At 22.7% G+C, this 18,683-nt stretch overlaps 6 protein-coding genes across 12 annotated transcripts in view; 3 read left to right on the forward strand and 3 right to left on the reverse strand.

The window, feature by feature from the left end:
- The window catches only part of LOC122713475 (spectrin beta chain), a 28,268-nt gene extending 26,360 nt beyond the window's left edge, over window positions 1-1,908 (reverse strand). For all 5 annotated transcript variants that reach the window (XM_043933965.1, XM_043933962.1, XM_043933964.1 and 2 more), the window contains exon 1: window positions 1,778-1,908. The gene's annotated coding sequence lies outside the window, so the exon portion shown is untranslated. The remainder of the gene's footprint in view (window positions 1-1,777) is intronic.
- A 1,088-nt stretch (window positions 1,909-2,996) lies between these two features.
- LOC122713270 (vam6/Vps39-like protein) lies at window positions 2,997-6,908 on the reverse strand. Of its 3 annotated transcripts, XM_043933537.1 has the most exons (11): window positions 6,721-6,908; window positions 6,329-6,502; window positions 6,008-6,263; window positions 5,687-5,919; window positions 5,336-5,580; window positions 4,834-5,259; window positions 4,435-4,752; window positions 3,950-4,376; window positions 3,713-3,814; window positions 3,324-3,648; window positions 2,998-3,236 (listed from the first exon to the last, which is right to left on the reverse strand). In XM_043933537.1, the coding sequence occupies exons 1-11, from the start codon at window positions 6,788-6,790 to the stop codon at window positions 3,173-3,175; spliced, it is 2,640 nt and encodes an 879-aa protein (XP_043789472.1). In that variant the 5' UTR covers window positions 6,791-6,908; the 3' UTR covers window positions 2,998-3,172. The 3 variants fall into 3 exon arrangements, with proteins under 3 accessions (XP_043789473.1, XP_043789472.1, XP_043789474.1); XM_043933538.1 differs by lacking the exon at window positions 6,329-6,502 and having other exon boundaries at window positions 2,997-3,236; XM_043933539.1 differs by lacking the exon at window positions 2,998-3,236 and having other exon boundaries at window positions 3,507-3,664.
- A 1,571-nt stretch (window positions 6,909-8,479) lies between these two features.
- LOC122713295 (active regulator of SIRT1-like) lies at window positions 8,480-9,491 on the forward strand. The gene is made up of 4 exons (XM_043933631.1): window positions 8,480-8,759; window positions 8,826-8,915; window positions 8,989-9,137; window positions 9,205-9,491. The coding sequence occupies exons 1-4, from the start codon at window positions 8,696-8,698 to the stop codon at window positions 9,325-9,327; spliced, it is 426 nt and encodes a 141-aa protein (XP_043789566.1). The 5' UTR covers window positions 8,480-8,695; the 3' UTR covers window positions 9,328-9,491.
- Window positions 9,492-9,823: 332 nt separating this feature from the next.
- Window positions 9,824-10,592, forward strand: LOC122713294 (nicotinamide riboside kinase 1). Its single transcript, XM_043933629.1, has one exon. The coding sequence runs from the start codon at window positions 10,003-10,005 to the stop codon at window positions 10,588-10,590; it is 588 nt and encodes a 195-aa protein (XP_043789564.1). The 5' UTR covers window positions 9,824-10,002; the 3' UTR covers window positions 10,591-10,592.
- A 1,041-nt stretch (window positions 10,593-11,633) lies between these two features.
- On the reverse strand, window positions 11,634-14,118 carry LOC122713458 (COP9 signalosome complex subunit 3). The gene is made up of 4 exons (XM_043933927.1): window positions 13,928-14,118; window positions 13,246-13,506; window positions 12,437-13,161; window positions 11,634-12,352 (listed from the first exon to the last, which is right to left on the reverse strand). Exons 1-4 carry the CDS (start codon window positions 13,980-13,982, stop codon window positions 12,056-12,058), a joined length of 1,338 nt encoding a protein of 445 aa, XP_043789862.1. The 5' UTR covers window positions 13,983-14,118; the 3' UTR covers window positions 11,634-12,055.
- Window positions 14,119-14,648: 530 nt separating this feature from the next.
- LOC122713457 (dynein regulatory complex protein 11) lies at window positions 14,649-18,206 on the forward strand. Its single transcript, XM_043933925.1, is given in 10 exon segments — window positions 14,649-15,152; window positions 15,480-15,690; window positions 15,780-16,057; window positions 16,129-16,438; window positions 16,570-16,854; window positions 16,987-17,231; window positions 17,303-17,590; window positions 17,708-17,837; window positions 17,897-18,016; window positions 18,091-18,206. Coding segments are annotated over 10 exon segments (2,487 nt in total).
- Window positions 18,207-18,683: the final 477 nt, after the last annotated feature.

The following is an 18,683-nucleotide window of genomic DNA, read 5'->3' on the forward strand; positions in this document are numbered from 1 at the left end:
AAAAAAAATTTAATTCTATAGATATTATTATATTTTTAATTTGTATAGTAGATGATATATATGTATATACGTACAATGTACATTTATATATATGTACAATGTATATTTTGACATACATTGTTATGATTTGAATGAAACGGATAGATGTCGCCAAAAACGCGACCCGGAAGAAGCGATCGGCACGACACTAATTTATTAATTTATTCCGAAGAGACATGCATACGCCCAAGCCCGGCAACGGTGACGTAACTGTAAACATAACATCGAACGAGACCAAAAAAGAATCAGTAATTCACAAAAAAAATTATTAAATGATTATTATAACTTTTCCTATTTTAATTTTTTAATTTGTGTATATTAATTTATATAAATTTTATAAACGAAAGTTGGACGTTATGAAAAATTTAAATCGAACTATTTTGAATTTGTTGTTTCAAATATCAAAATGTTGTCAAATATCATGAATGTCAAAACAAATATAAACATAATTTTATTTTTAAAATCTGACTAGAATAATTTAAATGTAGTGAAATTTTATTCTAATATACATAATAATTTATAACATTTTATCAGCAATTTAAGAATTTTTGACAATGACTCAGCATCGGTTTCGGTGATGACGAAATCGATTTGCATCAAAGAAATTGTACAACGTATAACGTATTAAATTAATTAAAGAACTATGATATGTAATTAAGTCACTTTTATTAATATTGAAACCAAATCAATATAAATAAAAATTATTCATCGCCATATCTATATATAATTATATATATATATATACTATATATATTTTTAGATATACGTTTACAATTTTCATATGAAAATATGTATAAGAATTATTTTGACATAAATCCTATAAGAAACGATCATAATTAAATATCTATTTTATAGATATATTTTATCAAGATAAAACAATTAAATACATGCTGTTTTAAAGCGATTAGATTATCTTTAGTTTAGCTTTTCCTAGAAATTATTTTTCAATATAAGAAAGAATGAAATTTTAAGAACTAAAATAATTAAAAACGAACAAAAGTACGATGACTTTATACTTTCAAATAATATATATAATATATATTCGTAAAATCCTTTTTTATTTTATATTGTCATATTTATAAAATACTGCAAAAATTTATTTTAAATCAATAATAAGATGAAAAAGACACTTAATTTTATACAATGGTATTCAAATACTTGACAGATTTTCAGTAGAGAAAATTAGGTCACCAATAGATAGGTCTTGACAGGTGAATAAAACTATTCCATACTATTCCAACTACACCATATAGCGGAAATTAAAGCGCTATAAATGAACAAAACTCGAAAACACAAAAGTTAATTCCAGAAAATATAATAATATAATAATAGTATAAATTTATCATATTATAAAACTAATTATACGCAAATAAAAAATTATAAATAATTCTATCCGTAAGATAAAACAAAAGAACATAACATTTAATCGTATAGTGAACACAGATTCAGTTGTTAGAATCAATGCCGCATTTGATCAAAGACTTATAAGAAATAAAACAATTACGATAAATGACAAACGATCTCACGTACCAAAAGAATATGAATCCCGTTCGAGCGCTGTCAAAGATATATGTAATGAAATGCTGTATAATAATCCAAAAGTAAAGAGAAATCAGAGAAGCTAAGGCGGTACACGCCATTTTTATCTGTAAAGTCTAAGCCGTCACGAGACAACCGATTGTACAATTCAATTACTTTTGCATTTTCGAACAGAAACCAAAAGAAACCATGTACCTACCTTCTCGTAAGGATACCCTGCAACACCGTTTTATTCCAATACTCGCATAAAAACCAGCCGATGTACACCAAAAACCACCGATAACGATCCACACAAATCCATCCACACATTCGACCAGCGCGCAACTGACTGAGCGCATACGGCGTCGACCTACGCCAGCGTAGCTAGTCCCAATTTTGATCCACCAATGAAACATAAGTGTAACATTATGAATATCTGCAGCAAATTGGTATATAATTTCATAAAATATTTTTAATATTTAAAAAAAAGTTATTTAATTATTTATCAAGAATGTTATAACGATACAATTGTCGTATCTATTTGCAAAAATGCACAAAAATATATTTTAATAATATAAATTGTTTAATATAAAACATATTTATATATATTATTTACTATAAGTAAAAATAATTTTCTATTATATTTTTTTAAAAAAAAGAAACATCGATGATCGATAAAATATTCGACAAAATGACTTTTATTTTTGAAAAATACTTTTCATATAATTCTGTAAAAATTCTGTAAATATTAAAAATTTTTGTGAAATAATGTTTATATATTAAAATATAAAAATATTTCTATCAAATTTTATTGAAACAATAAAAATATTTATTTTATTTTACATTATGTATATTGTTTATATATATTATAAATGCATAATTTTTTAATTGAATAATATAATTTTATTATAAAAATAAATAAAATTATTATACTAGCATAAAAAGATAACTAATTTATATTTTTTTTAAATAGATTTAAATGATCAAAACGTATGTGGTTACAGCTATACTTATACCTGCCCTGTAACAACCGGCGTAGGAATACAAGATAGCTTATGACATCACTAGTCCCGTTTACCCACATTCTGGACCGGGCACGCCCCATCCTTACTGTTAGTCATTATTATAAAAATTTTAAAACAAAAGTTTATTAAAAATATAACTGATTTTAAATATTCAAGAAAGATTAAATATAGAAGTCATGTAAATAAAAATAAGTGCATATAGTATAAATAATTATATTTATATTTTTATTACCAATTATTATTTTCTTATAATTGATATTAATCAATATTAATTAAAATATTTTTATATATATTAAAATATTTTTCAATTAAAGGATTAAAAAATGAAATATCTTTAATTATAATTTATTTCGAAAATAAACATATATAGATATATAAATATATATAATTAAATCTTTTTTTAATTTTTTTCTAACATAAAATAATATTATAACAAAAATAAATTAAAAACAAATCACAGTAAATATAAATAGAAAGATAATGGAAAATGTATATATTTACATATAATATGGCAGAAGTACATCATAATGTACATTTTATATCACTTAATAATTAATATAAATATATTTAAATTATAATATACATATAAGTTATGCTTTACGATCTTGACATGAATAATGTACAATATCGCCATTCGGATATCTTGCAAATGCGCTGAAAAATAATTTATATTTCAATTTATTTATATGATAATATAATCATTGTCAATCAATATTGATATTAGATATATTGAATACTAACCTCTGATTGCCGAATCTTTTTTTACAAACTGGACATATGTTAAATTCCGTCATAAGAACGCTTTGTGATTCATAATGCATACGTTGTTCTTGTACTTGCAAGTGTTCAGCATAAAGCAAACCTTTTAAAATTTGTATTCTTCGTTTAGCATTCAATTTTTCTTGTAAACTGACTTCTAAAAAATGCCTTATTCTACCTATAGAAACATTATCAGGCAGAATTTCTAATGCTTTTAACGGATCTATCTTCGCTGCGTGTTCTTCGAGCAATCGAAGCGCCATTTCCAAATCAGGCTGTGTTGTTTTTTGAATTTCTGAACTACACCCTGATATGAATATGTACTATTCATTATTTTAAAATGAATATTATACTGGATGATAAAATTTTACCTGCCATCAAATTTTCTTTATCATCAGGTTTCAATAATTGTTGAATAAGCATTACATAAACTTCATCAGCTCCATTAGATTGTTTTTGTTTATCTGCATTTTCTTGATATAAAAATAAAATAATTGTATATATTTATAATAATATAATATAATATATTATAATATATTAATAATATAATATAATATAATTATATAAATAATAAATAAATACTTTTTAATAGTTAAGCTAATACCTACTTTGATATTTAGTATATACTTTATTACAATATTCAATTGCTTTTGGTACATCATTAAGAAGACTAATATATATTGAAATAACTTGCTGATGACGTGCAAGTCGTTCAAGAATAATTGCGCGTTCTTCGAATAAATTATCGAATGGAAAATGAACTAATACTGTTTCAGGCATATAATGCTCAGATTTTTGTAAAAATTGTTGCAATTTTTGCCTAATATATTGAGCTGTTTGTTTTTCGGCTGGTGTAGCATTTTCACTCATACATGCTAAACATTTTTCTTTGTATTGATGTATTAAAACATTATGGAATAAAAGATTAGTATCTTCCCAAACATGTACTACATGTTCTAAATATGTTATAACTAAATCCTTATGACAACGAAGAAGATAATCCAACACTTTTGCTCTTGGTAATTGTTCAACTTCCTAGAATTACAAACGTAATTTATAAAAAACCTGCAAAATATTATCCAATATACATTACCTGTATATCTTCTATGAAAATTCGAAGTCCTTGTTCTGGATCTTCATTCAAGACCCAACCAGCAAATTTTAAAATTAAATCTATATAATCTTTACCAAGGTGCTGCAAGTATTGTATTGTTCTTGCAGTACCTTTTAGACTAGAATCATTTTCTTTTGCATGTTTTTCAAGAAGTTCTAATGCTTTTCTATGTTGTCCTTTAGTTTGATATAATATAATAAGTTCAGGATATTTTTGATGCATTAATAAAGTTTTTTCAGCTTCTGCCAAATGGCAATGATTTAACCTGAGTAATGGTGCTACCAATGCATCAGTGGTCTATAAAAGAATTTTATAAATTATAATTACATAAACATAATTAAATGATTGAAATTATAGCTATTCATTATTGTAAATTACCTGCAAATAACATTTTAACAAAGTTGTATCTATTATTTTTAATAACTGTTCTGTGGCTACTGCTGTCATATTTTTTTTTCCTTCTATCAGAGATTTTTCTTTGATATTATCTTTATCCTTAGCTTTTGAATCTCCCATTAACTTGTGTCTAACTTCAGTAAGGAAAACTATTAATGCACGTAGACCTTTTTCTAAATCATGGTCTTGAAGTTTGGGTAATGTTGGATCACTGACTTCAGGATTATTACTAGATGGTGTAACTAAATCAGGAAATAACATAATCACTTCATATGGATCTGTTCCTATTTTCAAAAATTGGTCCATTGCTTCTTGAAATCTTTTACTACGGAACAGATGATGAGCATATAATGTTTGAATTTTATATATTTGTTTCACTTTTTCTTCCTCGGATATATCTGACAAACTCTAAAATAATGAAAAATTTTATTTTAAAATTGTACTAGAATGAAAAAAAAAACAATAAAATATATTATCAACATACAGTTAATTTCAATGCCAATTGAAATTGAGTTTGTTCAAGTAATGTTCTAATTTGATGTGTTACATCAATTGCTCTCACACACCAAACATGACTAATTGATGCAACAAAAACTTTTCCCTGTTTACATCTATATATAAGCCTAGCTTTGTTTAAATCCTTTATTGTTTGTATATGCAAACAACCTTCTGTAGTATATACTTCTAATCTATCATGTACAATTCCAAGTAGATAAGGATCATCCCAAGCTAAAATAATTCAATTTATACAATATTTGCATATTCAAAAAAAAAAAAAATCAAATATTTTTACTATTATTCTAATTACTATTAACTAATTATACATATTTTATACCTATTGCACTTGGTGTATCAGACCATTTTACTGGATTATGCTGAATTAATTCCCCTCTAGTATCCATAACAAATGATTGAGAATCTTTTCCCAACACAAAAGAATTATCAGATAATTTTGTAACACTTGGTTCAGGAGATTTTCCAGTTGGAAATAATTCTTTAGTTTTTCCATTTAAATCCAATATTGTATATGATAATCCACGAAAACCCAAAACTAATGTTTCACCACACCTTTGAAATAATTAAAACATATTTTTTTTATGTATAATTAAATAATAAATTATTATAAATAAATTATTCTATATAGCATATAATATACCAAGATAATTCACGTGGTATATCTGGCACAGTTAATTCAAGATCATTAAATGTCTCAAATTTTTTTCCTTTTGATTTATATAATTGTAGCTTACGTTTCACAACAACACATAAGTGTACAACTGTATGTTTTTCACCATTTATGATTTGATTTGGTTTTATGTCTAAACTGAATAATGTAGCACCACGAGTTTTTTGTAACTGATATAGTTGTTGAAAATTTAAAGAATTTAAATCATGAACACATATTATATTATCTACAAAAAGATATGATAAATTACATATTTTATTCTTAATTTTAAAAATTAATTAATAAAAATACCTGTTAAAATTATCAGCAAATTATATTCTGGTATAACATCTATCTGTGTAATACGCTTTTTGTTAAAATTTTTACTATGACGTAATAATTCTAATTTGTGATTATCATCTGATACAGAAGGTACATTATACATAAGAAGATGACCTTCTCTTGTTCCAATCAATAAATTATCATCTATAATATTTTATTATTATTCACTATACTTAGATATTATACACTATACTTAGATATTTATACAAAATAATATTAGAAATAAAAATTTAAATAACTTTAAATTTTCATTTTTCAAAAAAGCAATAAAAAAATTTTGCATATAAAAAAAAAGAAATATTTGCACAAAACTATAGATTTAGAATTAAAAACATTTAATTATTGAAGGTTATGTCTCGTACCATACGCAGCCATAGACTCTATTTGAACAGATATATTTAATATTGATGTTTCTTCATAAGCGTCATGCATTTTAACGTTATTTATTATTTATTTTTCTATAAATCCACAAAATAAAGAAACAATTTCTTTAATATTAATAATTAGATTTTAAACAAATTGATACTTCGACTTCAACTATTGAACTGCATGTTCAAATAAATTGACATTAAGTAAACTGATTATCAGTAAAATATAGTTTTACATATATGTAATATTGTTATTTTTAGATATTAAGTATAAAGTATTAAGTAAAAAAAATTTTATATTGATTCATATATATAAAATAAAATTAAATTTAATAACTATAAATTTTTATGTAATTATTTTTAAATATTTTTTAAAAATTATATATGATTTTTTAATAAAAAAAAATTAATCATAAATTATTATATTTAATTATAATGCGCAAATAAAAAATTATTGTAATTATATTTTTTTTATTAAAATATTAAAATATTACTATTCTATTTATATTTAATTAATATAAATAAAATATATTTAATTATATTCTATGTATTTATAAAATTTATAAAATTAAATAGATTAATATAATTTTTAAAAAATATTAAAAAATATTATTATTTATACATAATAACAATATATACATAAATAACAAAATAAACAGGATGGGAAATATACTTATTATAAATATAGAATATATAGAGCTAACATTTAATGTATGTTTTTTCATATATCCGTGTCACTAAAAATCTCTTATTATTTTTGTTTTCTTAATATTATTCTTAATATTACTGATTTGACTTAGAATAAGCTTACAACTCAGAATAAAATTGATAATGATTGGAATTGAAATTAAATTTTAATATAAAATTACAAATAAGAAATAAAATTCTATTACAAAATATAGATTATAGATTATAATAAATATATATAAAAATTACATTTTATACATGATTATATTCATTAAAATAATTTATATAATTATATTTTGTGAATTAGAAATAAAAATGAAAAATTTATATTTTTTATATTAAAGATTAAGATATATTATAACTTTGAAAGAAAAATTATGAAAATATATTTAATTGATATCCTATACTTTAACTGATCTGACACCAAGAATAAGTAAAGAAAATAATAGAACACAAAAAGAATAAAAATTATGAAATCTATATAATACTTTCTTTATTTTACAAATGAAATTCAAATATAGACAAAAAGACAAAACAATAGGAGAAGGATAGAAATAAAATAAGAATTAATTGAAAATCATTTTTTAAATGTCAAAGATATTTTTTAAAAGCAAAAGATAAAATTAAATAAGAATTGAAAACCAACACTATCTTTTAAATGCTTTTAAAAAGATAATTCTTAGAAAAGACATTTGACATTCAAGAAATGATTTTACAATTTTTATTTTATATTTATACTAATTTCTTTTTTTGTTTATATTTTTGTTTCATTTGCGAACTCTGAAAATGGCGCTGATTCCCGATTTTTTTTTCATTGATTATGTCTCTTTTAAAAAATTTATTCGTTTAAGAAACAATTTCGCTATCTGATTAATTTTATAATAATTATATTATATTATGTTATAATTTTTTATTCTTTTTCTAATTTATCGATTAAAAATTTTAAATTTATTTGATGTAATTTTTATATATCGTAAATATATNATATATATAAATATATAAAAATTTTATAAAATAATTATTATATTTTTGTGTTGTAAAAATATAAGCAAAATTTTTAATTCGTAAATAATATTTAATTCATACATGAGTCTATTATCATATCAAATCTAAATTATAGAGATCGTATCATGATTTTTTATGCGATCAAGACATTTCATGAGACATAAGACACGAGACAGTTTCGATTATGTTTTTTGAGATGATGTAGTTCAATTTTTCATTATAACGTGATGTTTTTTTAATTAATATTTTTATATGTTATATAGAAATTAAAATAAAAATGTCAAATTCGCTTGTAAGAAAAGGACTTGAATTAATGGGTTGTGAAAAAAGCATAAAACAAGGTATAAGTTTTAATTTGTACAGGTTATAAATTTATATATCATGTGACATAAAATTTTTATTTATAGAAAGAAAGAAAAGAAAACATATAAGGTATAAAGGTGCACTGGATTTAATCCCTCCAAAACATAGGATATTATCTAAAAATGATAAAACAGGTATCTATAATTTTTTAAATAAAATATATAATCAATTATTCATTTGTCTTATAAAACATAAATATTTTTAAAGATCTCGGTACAATTCTTGGACGATCAAGTAAAGTAACTGTCTATGAAACTCAAAAAAAATTAGCGGCACAAAAAGATTCTACAGATAAAAATATACAGAAACTTTTAATACTTAGTAATAATCGTATTGATCCAAATACAACAAATAAGGTACTCATATTTTTATAAATTTTAAATTATTTGAAAAATAAATTTTAATCAAAAAGTTTAATAACAGTTATTGGAGAGAGCCTTGAAAAAGAAATATATTCCAGAAGTAAAAAAACCTAAAGAACCTGAAACTACTGCATTTACTGAAGAAGATTTCAAAAAGTTTGAAAAAGAATATATGGATCAATAATAAGTAAATTGTATTTTTATATTTCCTAAATTATCTTAGTTAAACAAGATTATTTGAAAAAAATATTATTAAATTCACTTAATAAATTTTATTTGGTATTATATCATGATATGATATTTGTCATAAATACATAAAAACATTTCTATATATTTTATCATAAGTAATATATTTTTTTATATATTTATATTTAATCTATTATAAATATAAATAATCTATTATAATTTTTAATTATAAAATGTTTAATAGCGATCGTAAGAAGGGTAAAATGATATTGATTGTGACTTGTATTTTATTTCTGTATTATACTATATGGATCATTGGCTTACCATTTATTGATGACAATAGAATACGATCATTTTTTGGTTCTTACAACATTGCATTAATGTTTCCTGCTATTTTGGGCTTATGTTTCATTGGTGGATTAATATTATTTACTATTTATCATGTTAAGCCATATTATTCAATTTATAAATCAAGTAAAACTTATGAATCATAATATTTATATAGATAGAATTTTATTTTATATTAATAATTTTTGTTATAAAACATTTACATTGCATGTTTTATTATTAATTAGATAGGGAAATTAATATGAGTTACGTAATATTATTCATAATACGTTAGTTTAAAATAACCTATTCTAAGATACAATATAAATAACATAAATGATATAAAATGTCTTCAAAAAAATGGTTTGTAATTGGTATTTCGGGTACAACATGTAGTGGAAAAACTTCTGTAACTACCCAACTTCATGAAAAGTTAAAAAACTCAATAGTGTTACACCAAGATAATTATTTCTTGCCGAAAGATGATCCACGGCATGTTTTGGTAAAAGAACTTAATCATTTTAATTGGGAATTAATAACTAGTATGGATATGGACAAAATGTATTCAGATATTTTACAATTAATCGAATCTTTTCCGAATGAAAATAATTCTTCCGAAATGATCAACAAAAATATATTAATATTAGATGGATTTTCGCTTTTTAAATGTAAGGTTATTTCAAATTTGTGTGATCGTAAATATTTCATAATGTTAAACAAAGAACAATGTTGGAAGAGAAGGAAAGAAAGAAAGTATGATCCACCAGATGTTCCTGGTTATTTTGAAAAAGTTGTATGGCCAGAATATTTAAAACACAAAGATGAATTAATGAAAGACAATGATTTGTATAATACAGTAACATTCATTGATGGATCAAAAAGTAAAAAAGAGATATTTGAAATAATTTTTAATGAAATAAAAAAATTATCATAAGATTTTAATTATTATTATTATATGTTAAAGAAAAACTACAATAAATATATACCATAAATTAATTTTAAATATTTAACTATCATTTAACAAAAAATGATAATGTTATAAGTCAACTTCAAAAAGAAATATGTTATACTACATTCCAAAATATTTAGTATAAATTAAAATTTTTAAATATTTTTGATAATAATTTAAATTATCTTTCTTAAATTTTTTTTTGTTAAGTTTGAGATAAAATAATTGTAATAATAAATCCTGTATAATAAATTTTGTATACAAATGGATAACTGATTTTTATTGAATTGAAAAACATAATAGTCTTATACTTACCTAATATAATAATGCATTGAGTATTTCTTATTTCTTTTTTCATAAATGATAAATAAACTTGTATTTGTTCACCTTTCATTTTGTAAGAAATATATATATGTGTGTATATATATATATATACACGCATATTTCATTGTTATATTATTATCCATATTGATGAATTTTTATGGATTTCTATAGAAATGCCCATATATAAGTTAAAAAATCAGACACGATGGTTTTTAAATGTACATGAAAATACACGTGTAAATACATGGGAGACATGTATTAAAAAATTCAAAATTTATGTACTTAACATTTGTTTAATGAGTATTGAATCATTTTAGCTTGATAGCTTGGTTTTTTCATAATAATAAATATTAATATTTTTATAGAATACTTATAACAATATGCAAACTAGAAATTTTTGATGAAAATATTTTTGTAATACTTTTATATATGCAAAATCAATTAATTAAATTCATTTTCTTTTACATTCTTTCATATAGTTTCATATAGTTTCCTACAAAATTTTTTTGTTGCCAGGCTAATGTTTGATATTTTCATGAATATACACGTGTATTTATTAAATAGGAATTTCTATAAAAAATTGTGATAATTTTGCACTAATGTATCACAATATTCTAACTACAACATGTACAATATTTTCTTTTTTGCATTGCATATAAAGCCTGCTTCAGATGTTAAATAATTATTAAGGAAATAATTTTTAATTTTGTTTCATATGCATAGTATATTTTGTACAAAAATTAATTGTATAAGGCTTAGAAAATAAAATATATTTGAATTGGTAACTCCTTCACAGACACACTTTATAACTTACAATATATCAATCAGCCTTCAGTTTTAGACAGATCCAGAAAGGGTACTTATATGATTTATTATAAAAAGGACATTTTATAATTTTTCATATCTTTTGTTACTTTTACTACTTCAATAGCTTATAATTCCATATAATGACAAATAGTAATATTTTTTTTTTGTTTTGTACAAAATAGATTATGTTTAGCCAAATTTCGGACATCCATCTTCATCCAAAACAGGCTTCTAAATGTTCAAGTCCTTGCTTTCAACAAGATTTGCTTCATTTTTTCTTTTTTTTTTAATAAAGGTAACGCACAACGACGTGTATATGTTACATGGAATAGTTGCTATGTTTAGATTGACCTTGCACATTTGTTACATTTGTTGGAGCAGGACCAGCTGTTTGATCATCTTGATCATTTTGTCCACAAGCTTTTCGAACATATTGAGGTGTAAGAACAACTTCTTCCTCCATTTCAAGAACTCGTTTATCCAATTCCATACATGCTGCCATTTCTTTTTCTAGTTTTGCCAACATTTGTGGCGAATTGTATTTTTCTGGATCATCATGAAATACTACCATACCATCTTTTTGATTGATTGTTGCAAAAATCTCACCATCTTCTATCTAAAATTATAAATATAAAATATTTTTATATAATATTTGAATATATATTATTATGTTATTAATAAATATTATTAATAAATTTACCATGTTTAATATATATTTTTCTGCATCAGCAGGTCCAGACAATTGAACTCTGCTAGCCACATCACTTAAGCTAAGAGTTAAAAAAGTTTTTGTCAACCTTTGAATGTTCTTTTTATATAAATAGCTCAGCACTTGTTTTACCAATCCCATATTATGGTCTCTTGTAAATAATTGTTGATACTTAGTAATAATATTTTGCACCTCTTCACAACTATTCATTTGATAAGCTGTAGCTAATTCTTGATATTGTTGACCCAATGGTTTCATGTACCTATTAACCACTTGACTTGTGTACCTAGGTAAATTTAAAACTTTTCCATGCAGTATTAAAGAGACCAAAATATATTTTTTGTAGGCCTCTAACATAATGTAACTAACTGCCATGGCAGGTGTTGTTACACATACTTCGAAAAAATATAATGCTCTGTCATAATTTTTTAATGCTGTATATATCATACCACCATAATAATAATAAAGTAAAAAGTATTTTGAATCAAATTGTCCTTCTTCTTGATTGATACCAGTAACATCTATATCAAGAAATTCAAGTGCTGGCTTAAAACACTTAGAAAGAAGACATAGTTGACAAAGATCTGCATGTATTGAAGTAAGCTGACTATCAAATAATTGTATTTTACGTATTGCACGGCATAAAAGTTCAATACCACGCAATGGTATTTGTAATTCAACCAATGTTTGGGTAAATAAATGACATAATTCCGCATCTGTAATAAAAATTATAAATAAAATAAAAATATTTTTATTATAGTTTCAATATTCATAAAAAAAAAAGAAAATATAAATCTTACATATATCAGAAGCAAATCTAACTTGTTCTCCATTACAACCAATAATAAATTCCTGAACCTGACTAAATAGTGGTTTATAAGCATCAGCATTGTTTGCACCATTAGGATTAGGCAGTGAAAATTTTACACATAGTACTGCCAAAATACCTAATGAATGTTCTTGCAAATTTAAGGTTTCCAAAACATTATCTAAGTGTTGTCCATTTTTTATTAGAACATCTGTACTTTTACTTATTATTTCGGATAGCTCCCTAAAGTTACCTATGAAATATAAGATAATTAAATAATATATATGTTTAATAACTAATAAAAATATTAATATAATAATAATAGTAATATAAAAATAGTAATTTTACTTGCAAAATATTGATTAAAGAGATACATATATTTTTTTTATTAATGCCAAAATTTGAATAAGAAAATAATTCATATGATACTATGAAAAATAATTAGAATTTCATTATAAATAAGTTTAATGTATAAATTGAATTTATATATGATTTGAATAAAATTAGATTGAAGAATTATTGACTAACAGAATAAGAAAATAGTATGAATTCGAATCTTATTTTTTAAAAAACGATTATTTCAAAGTAATACAAAATGTTCTAATAATCCTTCAGGATAATTCTTAGAGGTTAGGTACGTGAGAATGTAAGGAAGATCTGAACATCTGTCGCACCTTGTTTTGAGAGTGTCCGCACATTATTTACAAATAGCTCCAATGCTGATGCCATTACTGCAAATGGTTTCTTCTCATCACCACCTTTAGTCGGTGGTGAACCGTATTTACAGAAATTATTTTCGTGAATAAACGATCACTTAAGATGACGTTTTGAAAGAGGCACCCGGAATGCTCTGAAGCATGTTACGAAAATAGCCGGTTGCATCGAACTCCCTCTTTTATGTTATGGATCACACAAAATTTGAATTGAAATATATTCAAATAAATATATTTTCTTTGCAAATTTAAGTTATCTTATATTAATTTTTTAATTGTATGTGTGAGAATCATTATAAATTGAAAATATATTTAATATGTATATACATTATATGAAGTAAAATTTTATCTATTGCTTTAAAAATTATAATGTTATAATTAATCAATATGATTATTTTAAATACTGCATTACACTAATATTTATAAAAGTATTAAAATAAATATTTAAATATATATGTATATTTTATTTTAAATACATATACTTATCTTATATAAATAAAAAAGAAATTTTATGTATTGTTAACTTAATTGATGGTTGCTAGGATATTAACGATTTCTAACAATTCTAAAAATAGAATAAAGCAAAGTGTTTTCACTATAATGTCTTTCAATTAAAATTCAATTGCATTTTCACTTTTTTTAATTCTTAAACAGGAAAAAAAGAATTAAATATTTTTTTATTATGTCAAATATAACATACAATGAACTCTGGAAAAATGCACAAATTGCTTTGGAAGAACTTCTTCAAGTGGATACAAATTTGCAAAATGCTAAACCACAAAAAGATCGTAAGAAAATTTATAATGCGATTTCAGAATTATATGTAAGATATATTATTATCTATAATAAATTAGAACTGTGTTACGATCAAATAATTCAACCACAAAAACGATTATTAATAAAAAAAGTATTAGTTTCATGTCTCGGAAGAATTTTAGAATTAAAACATGAATTAGTCGAGATAGATATTTCAGAGTATAATTATTTTGATGATATTCTAATAAAATTAAATGTTACTCCACAAGAAATTGAAATTCAAATACCCAGATATTTTAAACGCGAACGTTTACAAGAAATTAAGGAAAAACGAAATTATATAGAAAATACTTTGAAAAATATGGGTATTTTGGATAAAACAATTATACCAAAAAAGATGACTGAATTGGAAGCAATAAGGCTTATACAGGTAAAAATTTTTTAAATGAAATTTTTTTAATGAAATTTTTAAAATAAAAAAGAAAATTATCTTTCTATAATTATATAAGAAAATTATCTTGAAAATTATCAATATATAATAAAACGAAAATATTCGAACGCTTATATTTTGAACTATTTTTGACAAGTATATATATATAACATAATTTAATTTCATATAAAATATTTTTATTACAAATTATCGAGGAAATACAAAGAACACTTGTCACAAAATTATTCGAAAACTTGAAATAATATAAGCGTATGAATTCTTTCATATATGTTGTATATATTTATATATTATTTATATAAATATTAGGCTCATGAACGTGCTAGGCAAGATCGATTAAAATTTCAATTTATGAAAGAAATTTATCAAATAAAAGATAAATCTGCAATTAAAGCAGAAACAGAGATAAAAAATGAGTCGGACAAAACAATAGCTGCAATAAAAATTCAAAAAATTTGGAAAGGATATCTAACTAGATTCAAAATTCGAAAAAGATGTCTCGAGGAAATGTTATTAATTGGTATCTTTTATTAAAGATTAATAAAATAATTAGGAAAAATAAATATATAAATAAATAAAATATATGAATTATATATATTATTTTTAAAGGTATGGTTCAACCGAGTCAAGAAATTACTGAAAACGCCAAACAAGTTGAAAAGATCAAAGAAGAAAGATATGAGAAACAAATAAAATATCAAGAATTATATGAAAATTTAATGGTTACAACTAAAGAAAGGATACATAAAGAAAAAAGCGCTATAATAGAGGAAAATATAAGAACTGAAGTTCGAAATTGGATAAAAACTTATTTCCAACAAACAGGAAAAATTCCTGATTTGCCACCTGCAGAAAGTGGTGGATCCAGAATCATATTTAGCAGACAAGTAAAATTAACATTTATATTTATATAATATATATATTTTGAAATTAAATGACTGTGCTGATTTTAATTTAGGAAACTGAAAGTACCATAAGTAAATCAACAGCAGTATCATCAAAAGAATCTAAAAAATCTAAAAAATTAAAATCAAAAAAAGATAATAATGTTGAACAATCAGAAGATGAAACTGAACAAGGTTTCAAATCAATCCCTTCTAATTTTCTATCAGAATTAGTATATGCTAATCAAGAATATCAAGAAATATGGAAAAATAAAGATGAAACTATGAATGCAGCACAGTTGCCATATTTAGATATAATAGAGAATGAAACAATTAATAAAGTAGAAAATGAAGTTCGTATTACAGTTGATCAAGCACTCAGAGGTAAATTTTAAAATTAATATATATATATATATATATATATATATATAATATAATATAATATTATATAATATAATATAATATAATATATATATAATGCAAAATACTTTTATAATTTTATATTATATTTCAAGGAGATATTGAAGCATTACAAAATGCATTAGATAGAGATAAAGGTTTTAAAGGCAAACGCCCTAAAAGAAGTCAAAAAAGAATTCGCCGTAGTACAAAAAAAAATAAAAAGAGAAAAGAAAAGGATTTGACACCTGATAGAACAACAGAATCTTTATTTGAAGAATTATTAACTCAAGGAATTATTAAACTTCATAAAGAAATTCCACTTAATGATTTTAAAGGCGAAAAATCTTTCTTAAACTATAATTTAAAAGAGAAGAAGATAGAATCTTTGCCAACATTTGGTTAAGTGTTCAATATTAATTTAAGTTTATTATATTCTTCACATTTCTCATTCTCATTTTAACTTATTAAATAATCTTTTAAAAATATAAATCTGTTAAGTAATCTTTAAATCATGTTAATTCTATTAATAGGAGATATAAAACAGTTGATAGCTGAATATTGTATACTTCCTTTGGGAGACAATACTCTTAGAGAACTTACACCATTAATAAGATCAGTATTAATAGCAGGTCCACATGGTAGTGGTAAAAAAATGCTAGTAAATGCAATTTGCACAGAACTTGGAGCTACATTATTTGACATTACACCAGCTAACATTGCTGGAAAATATCCTGGTAAATCAGGATTAATTATGCTTATGCATTTGATATCAAAGGTAAGAAAAATGAAATAAAAATAATTATATGAATTATAGAGAAAGTAATTTTATATTTTTTATGAATAAAGGTATCTCGTTTGCTTCAACCATCAGTGATATTTATGGAAGGAGCAGAAAAACCATTTGTAAAAAAAATTCTAAAAACAGATAAAACTGATCCAAAACGTTTAAAAAGAGATCTTCCCAAATTAGTAAAAAGTATTACAAATGAAGATAAAGTGATTCTTATTGGAACTTCAAGTTCACCATGGAATGGAGATCAAAAACTTTTATATCAAACTTATGATAAAATTATATATATTCCTAGGCCAGATTATGGAACTATGTCTCTCATATGGAAAGATTTATTATATAAAGTATGATTTTATTAATTTAAATTGTATTAAATTTTTATTAAAAAATATACAATATAATATACATAATCCATAAAATGATAGTTTTTATTATTAGAACATATATGTTTATATTTATAGCATTCTGGAATTAATAGACAATTTGATACAACTATTATGACTAAAATTTGTGATGGTTTTACGATTGGCTCTGTATTAGCGTCAATTAATGAGGTATTGGCGAAAAAATTATTATTATAATAATGTAAATATTATATGTAATATTTTTTTTTATGTTTTTTTTCTAATAATTACATATAAATATAATACAGGTAATGACTACAAAACGAATAATGCAATTAAAAACTCATCCGTTGACACATGGAGAATTAATAAATGCGTTGAGCTCAAAAGATCCAGTTTTTTGCGAGGAAGAATCCGCGTTTTTAGGTTTGTATATATATGTTCTATGAAATAATATTAATATTTATGATTAATTTTATTTACGATAATTCTGATTATAGCATGGCTTTCAAAAACACCCATAAATCGTAAAAAACAACGAGCACTTGAATTGGAACTTCAAAACTTAAAAGAAGAAAATGAAAAAAAGAAAAGAAAAGGAAAAAAATCTTCGTAAATAAATTTATATATATATTAATTAATAAAAATAATTAATAATATATATAATAAAAATTAATAAAATAATTAAAAAGTAATAAAATAATAATAAAAATATGAATAAATATTAAATATAATTCGTGAAGTTTTGTTACTTCTCTAATTTGCTAATTTTTATAATCTTATTGATTATTCAATCTTATTTTACAGATCTTCGTCACTGTTTATCGAGCTCTTGTAAAAATGCAAAATTTATTTACATAAGTAAAAATAAACGTAACTACGATTTACGTTCGAGATCAAAGTTTCAAATATTGATAAATCTAGCATTATTTTAAATAAAAAATAAATTTATGAATTCATGAAGTACAAATGAGAAAAAATCAAAATAAAAGTAGATATTATTAATTATTTATTTTATATTTTTTTTTATTATAACTTTTATTATTATAAATTATAAAAATATTGTCTACAAATCTATATATGTTATAATATA

Source organism: Apis laboriosa, unplaced genomic scaffold (genome assembly GCF_014066325.1).
Source record: "Apis laboriosa isolate Shangri-la unplaced genomic scaffold, ASM1406632v1 scaffold23_cov150, whole genome shotgun sequence".
Lineage (NCBI taxonomy): Eukaryota > Metazoa > Arthropoda > Insecta > Hymenoptera > Apidae > Apis > Apis laboriosa.

What these genes read in the sequence shown, in the direction of transcription:
- LOC122713270 (XM_043933537.1), bottom strand. Translation starts at nt 6,790, where the DNA reads ATGCATGACGCTTATGAAGAAACATCAATATTAAATATATCTGTTCAA. An exon ending in AATTGGCATTGAAATTAACT is followed by an intron (nt 5,260 to 5,335) that starts GTATGTTGATAA and finishes TCATTATTTTAG; the next exon opens with AGTTTGTCAGATATATCCGA. An exon ending in AAAAGATTCGGCAATCAGAG is followed by an intron (nt 3,237 to 3,323) that starts GTTAGTATTCAA and finishes ATTATTTTTCAG; the next exon opens with CGCATTTGCAAGATATCCGA.
- LOC122713294 (XM_043933629.1), top strand. Translation starts at nt 10,003, where the DNA reads ATGTCTTCAAAAAAATGGTTTGTAATTGGTATTTCGGGTACAACATGT.
- LOC122713295 (XM_043933631.1), top strand. Translation starts at nt 8,696, where the DNA reads ATGTCAAATTCGCTTGTAAGAAAAGGACTTGAATTAATGGGTTGTGAA. An exon ending in ATCTAAAAATGATAAAACAG is followed by an intron (nt 8,916 to 8,988) that starts GTATCTATAATT and finishes ATATTTTTAAAG; the next exon opens with ATCTCGGTACAATTCTTGGA. An exon ending in ATCCAAATACAACAAATAAG is followed by an intron (nt 9,138 to 9,204) that starts GTACTCATATTT and finishes GTTTAATAACAG; the next exon opens with TTATTGGAGAGAGCCTTGAA.
- LOC122713458 (XM_043933927.1), bottom strand. Translation starts at nt 13,982, where the DNA reads ATGGCATCAGCATTGGAGCTATTTGTAAATAATGTGCGGACACTCTCA. An exon ending in GCGGACACTCTCAAAACAAG is followed by an intron (nt 13,507 to 13,927) that starts GTGCGACAGATG and finishes TATATTTCATAG; the next exon opens with GTAACTTTAGGGAGCTATCC. An exon ending in AAAAATATATATTAAACATG is followed by an intron (nt 12,353 to 12,436) that starts GTAAATTTATTA and finishes TTATAATTTTAG; the next exon opens with ATAGAAGATGGTGAGATTTT.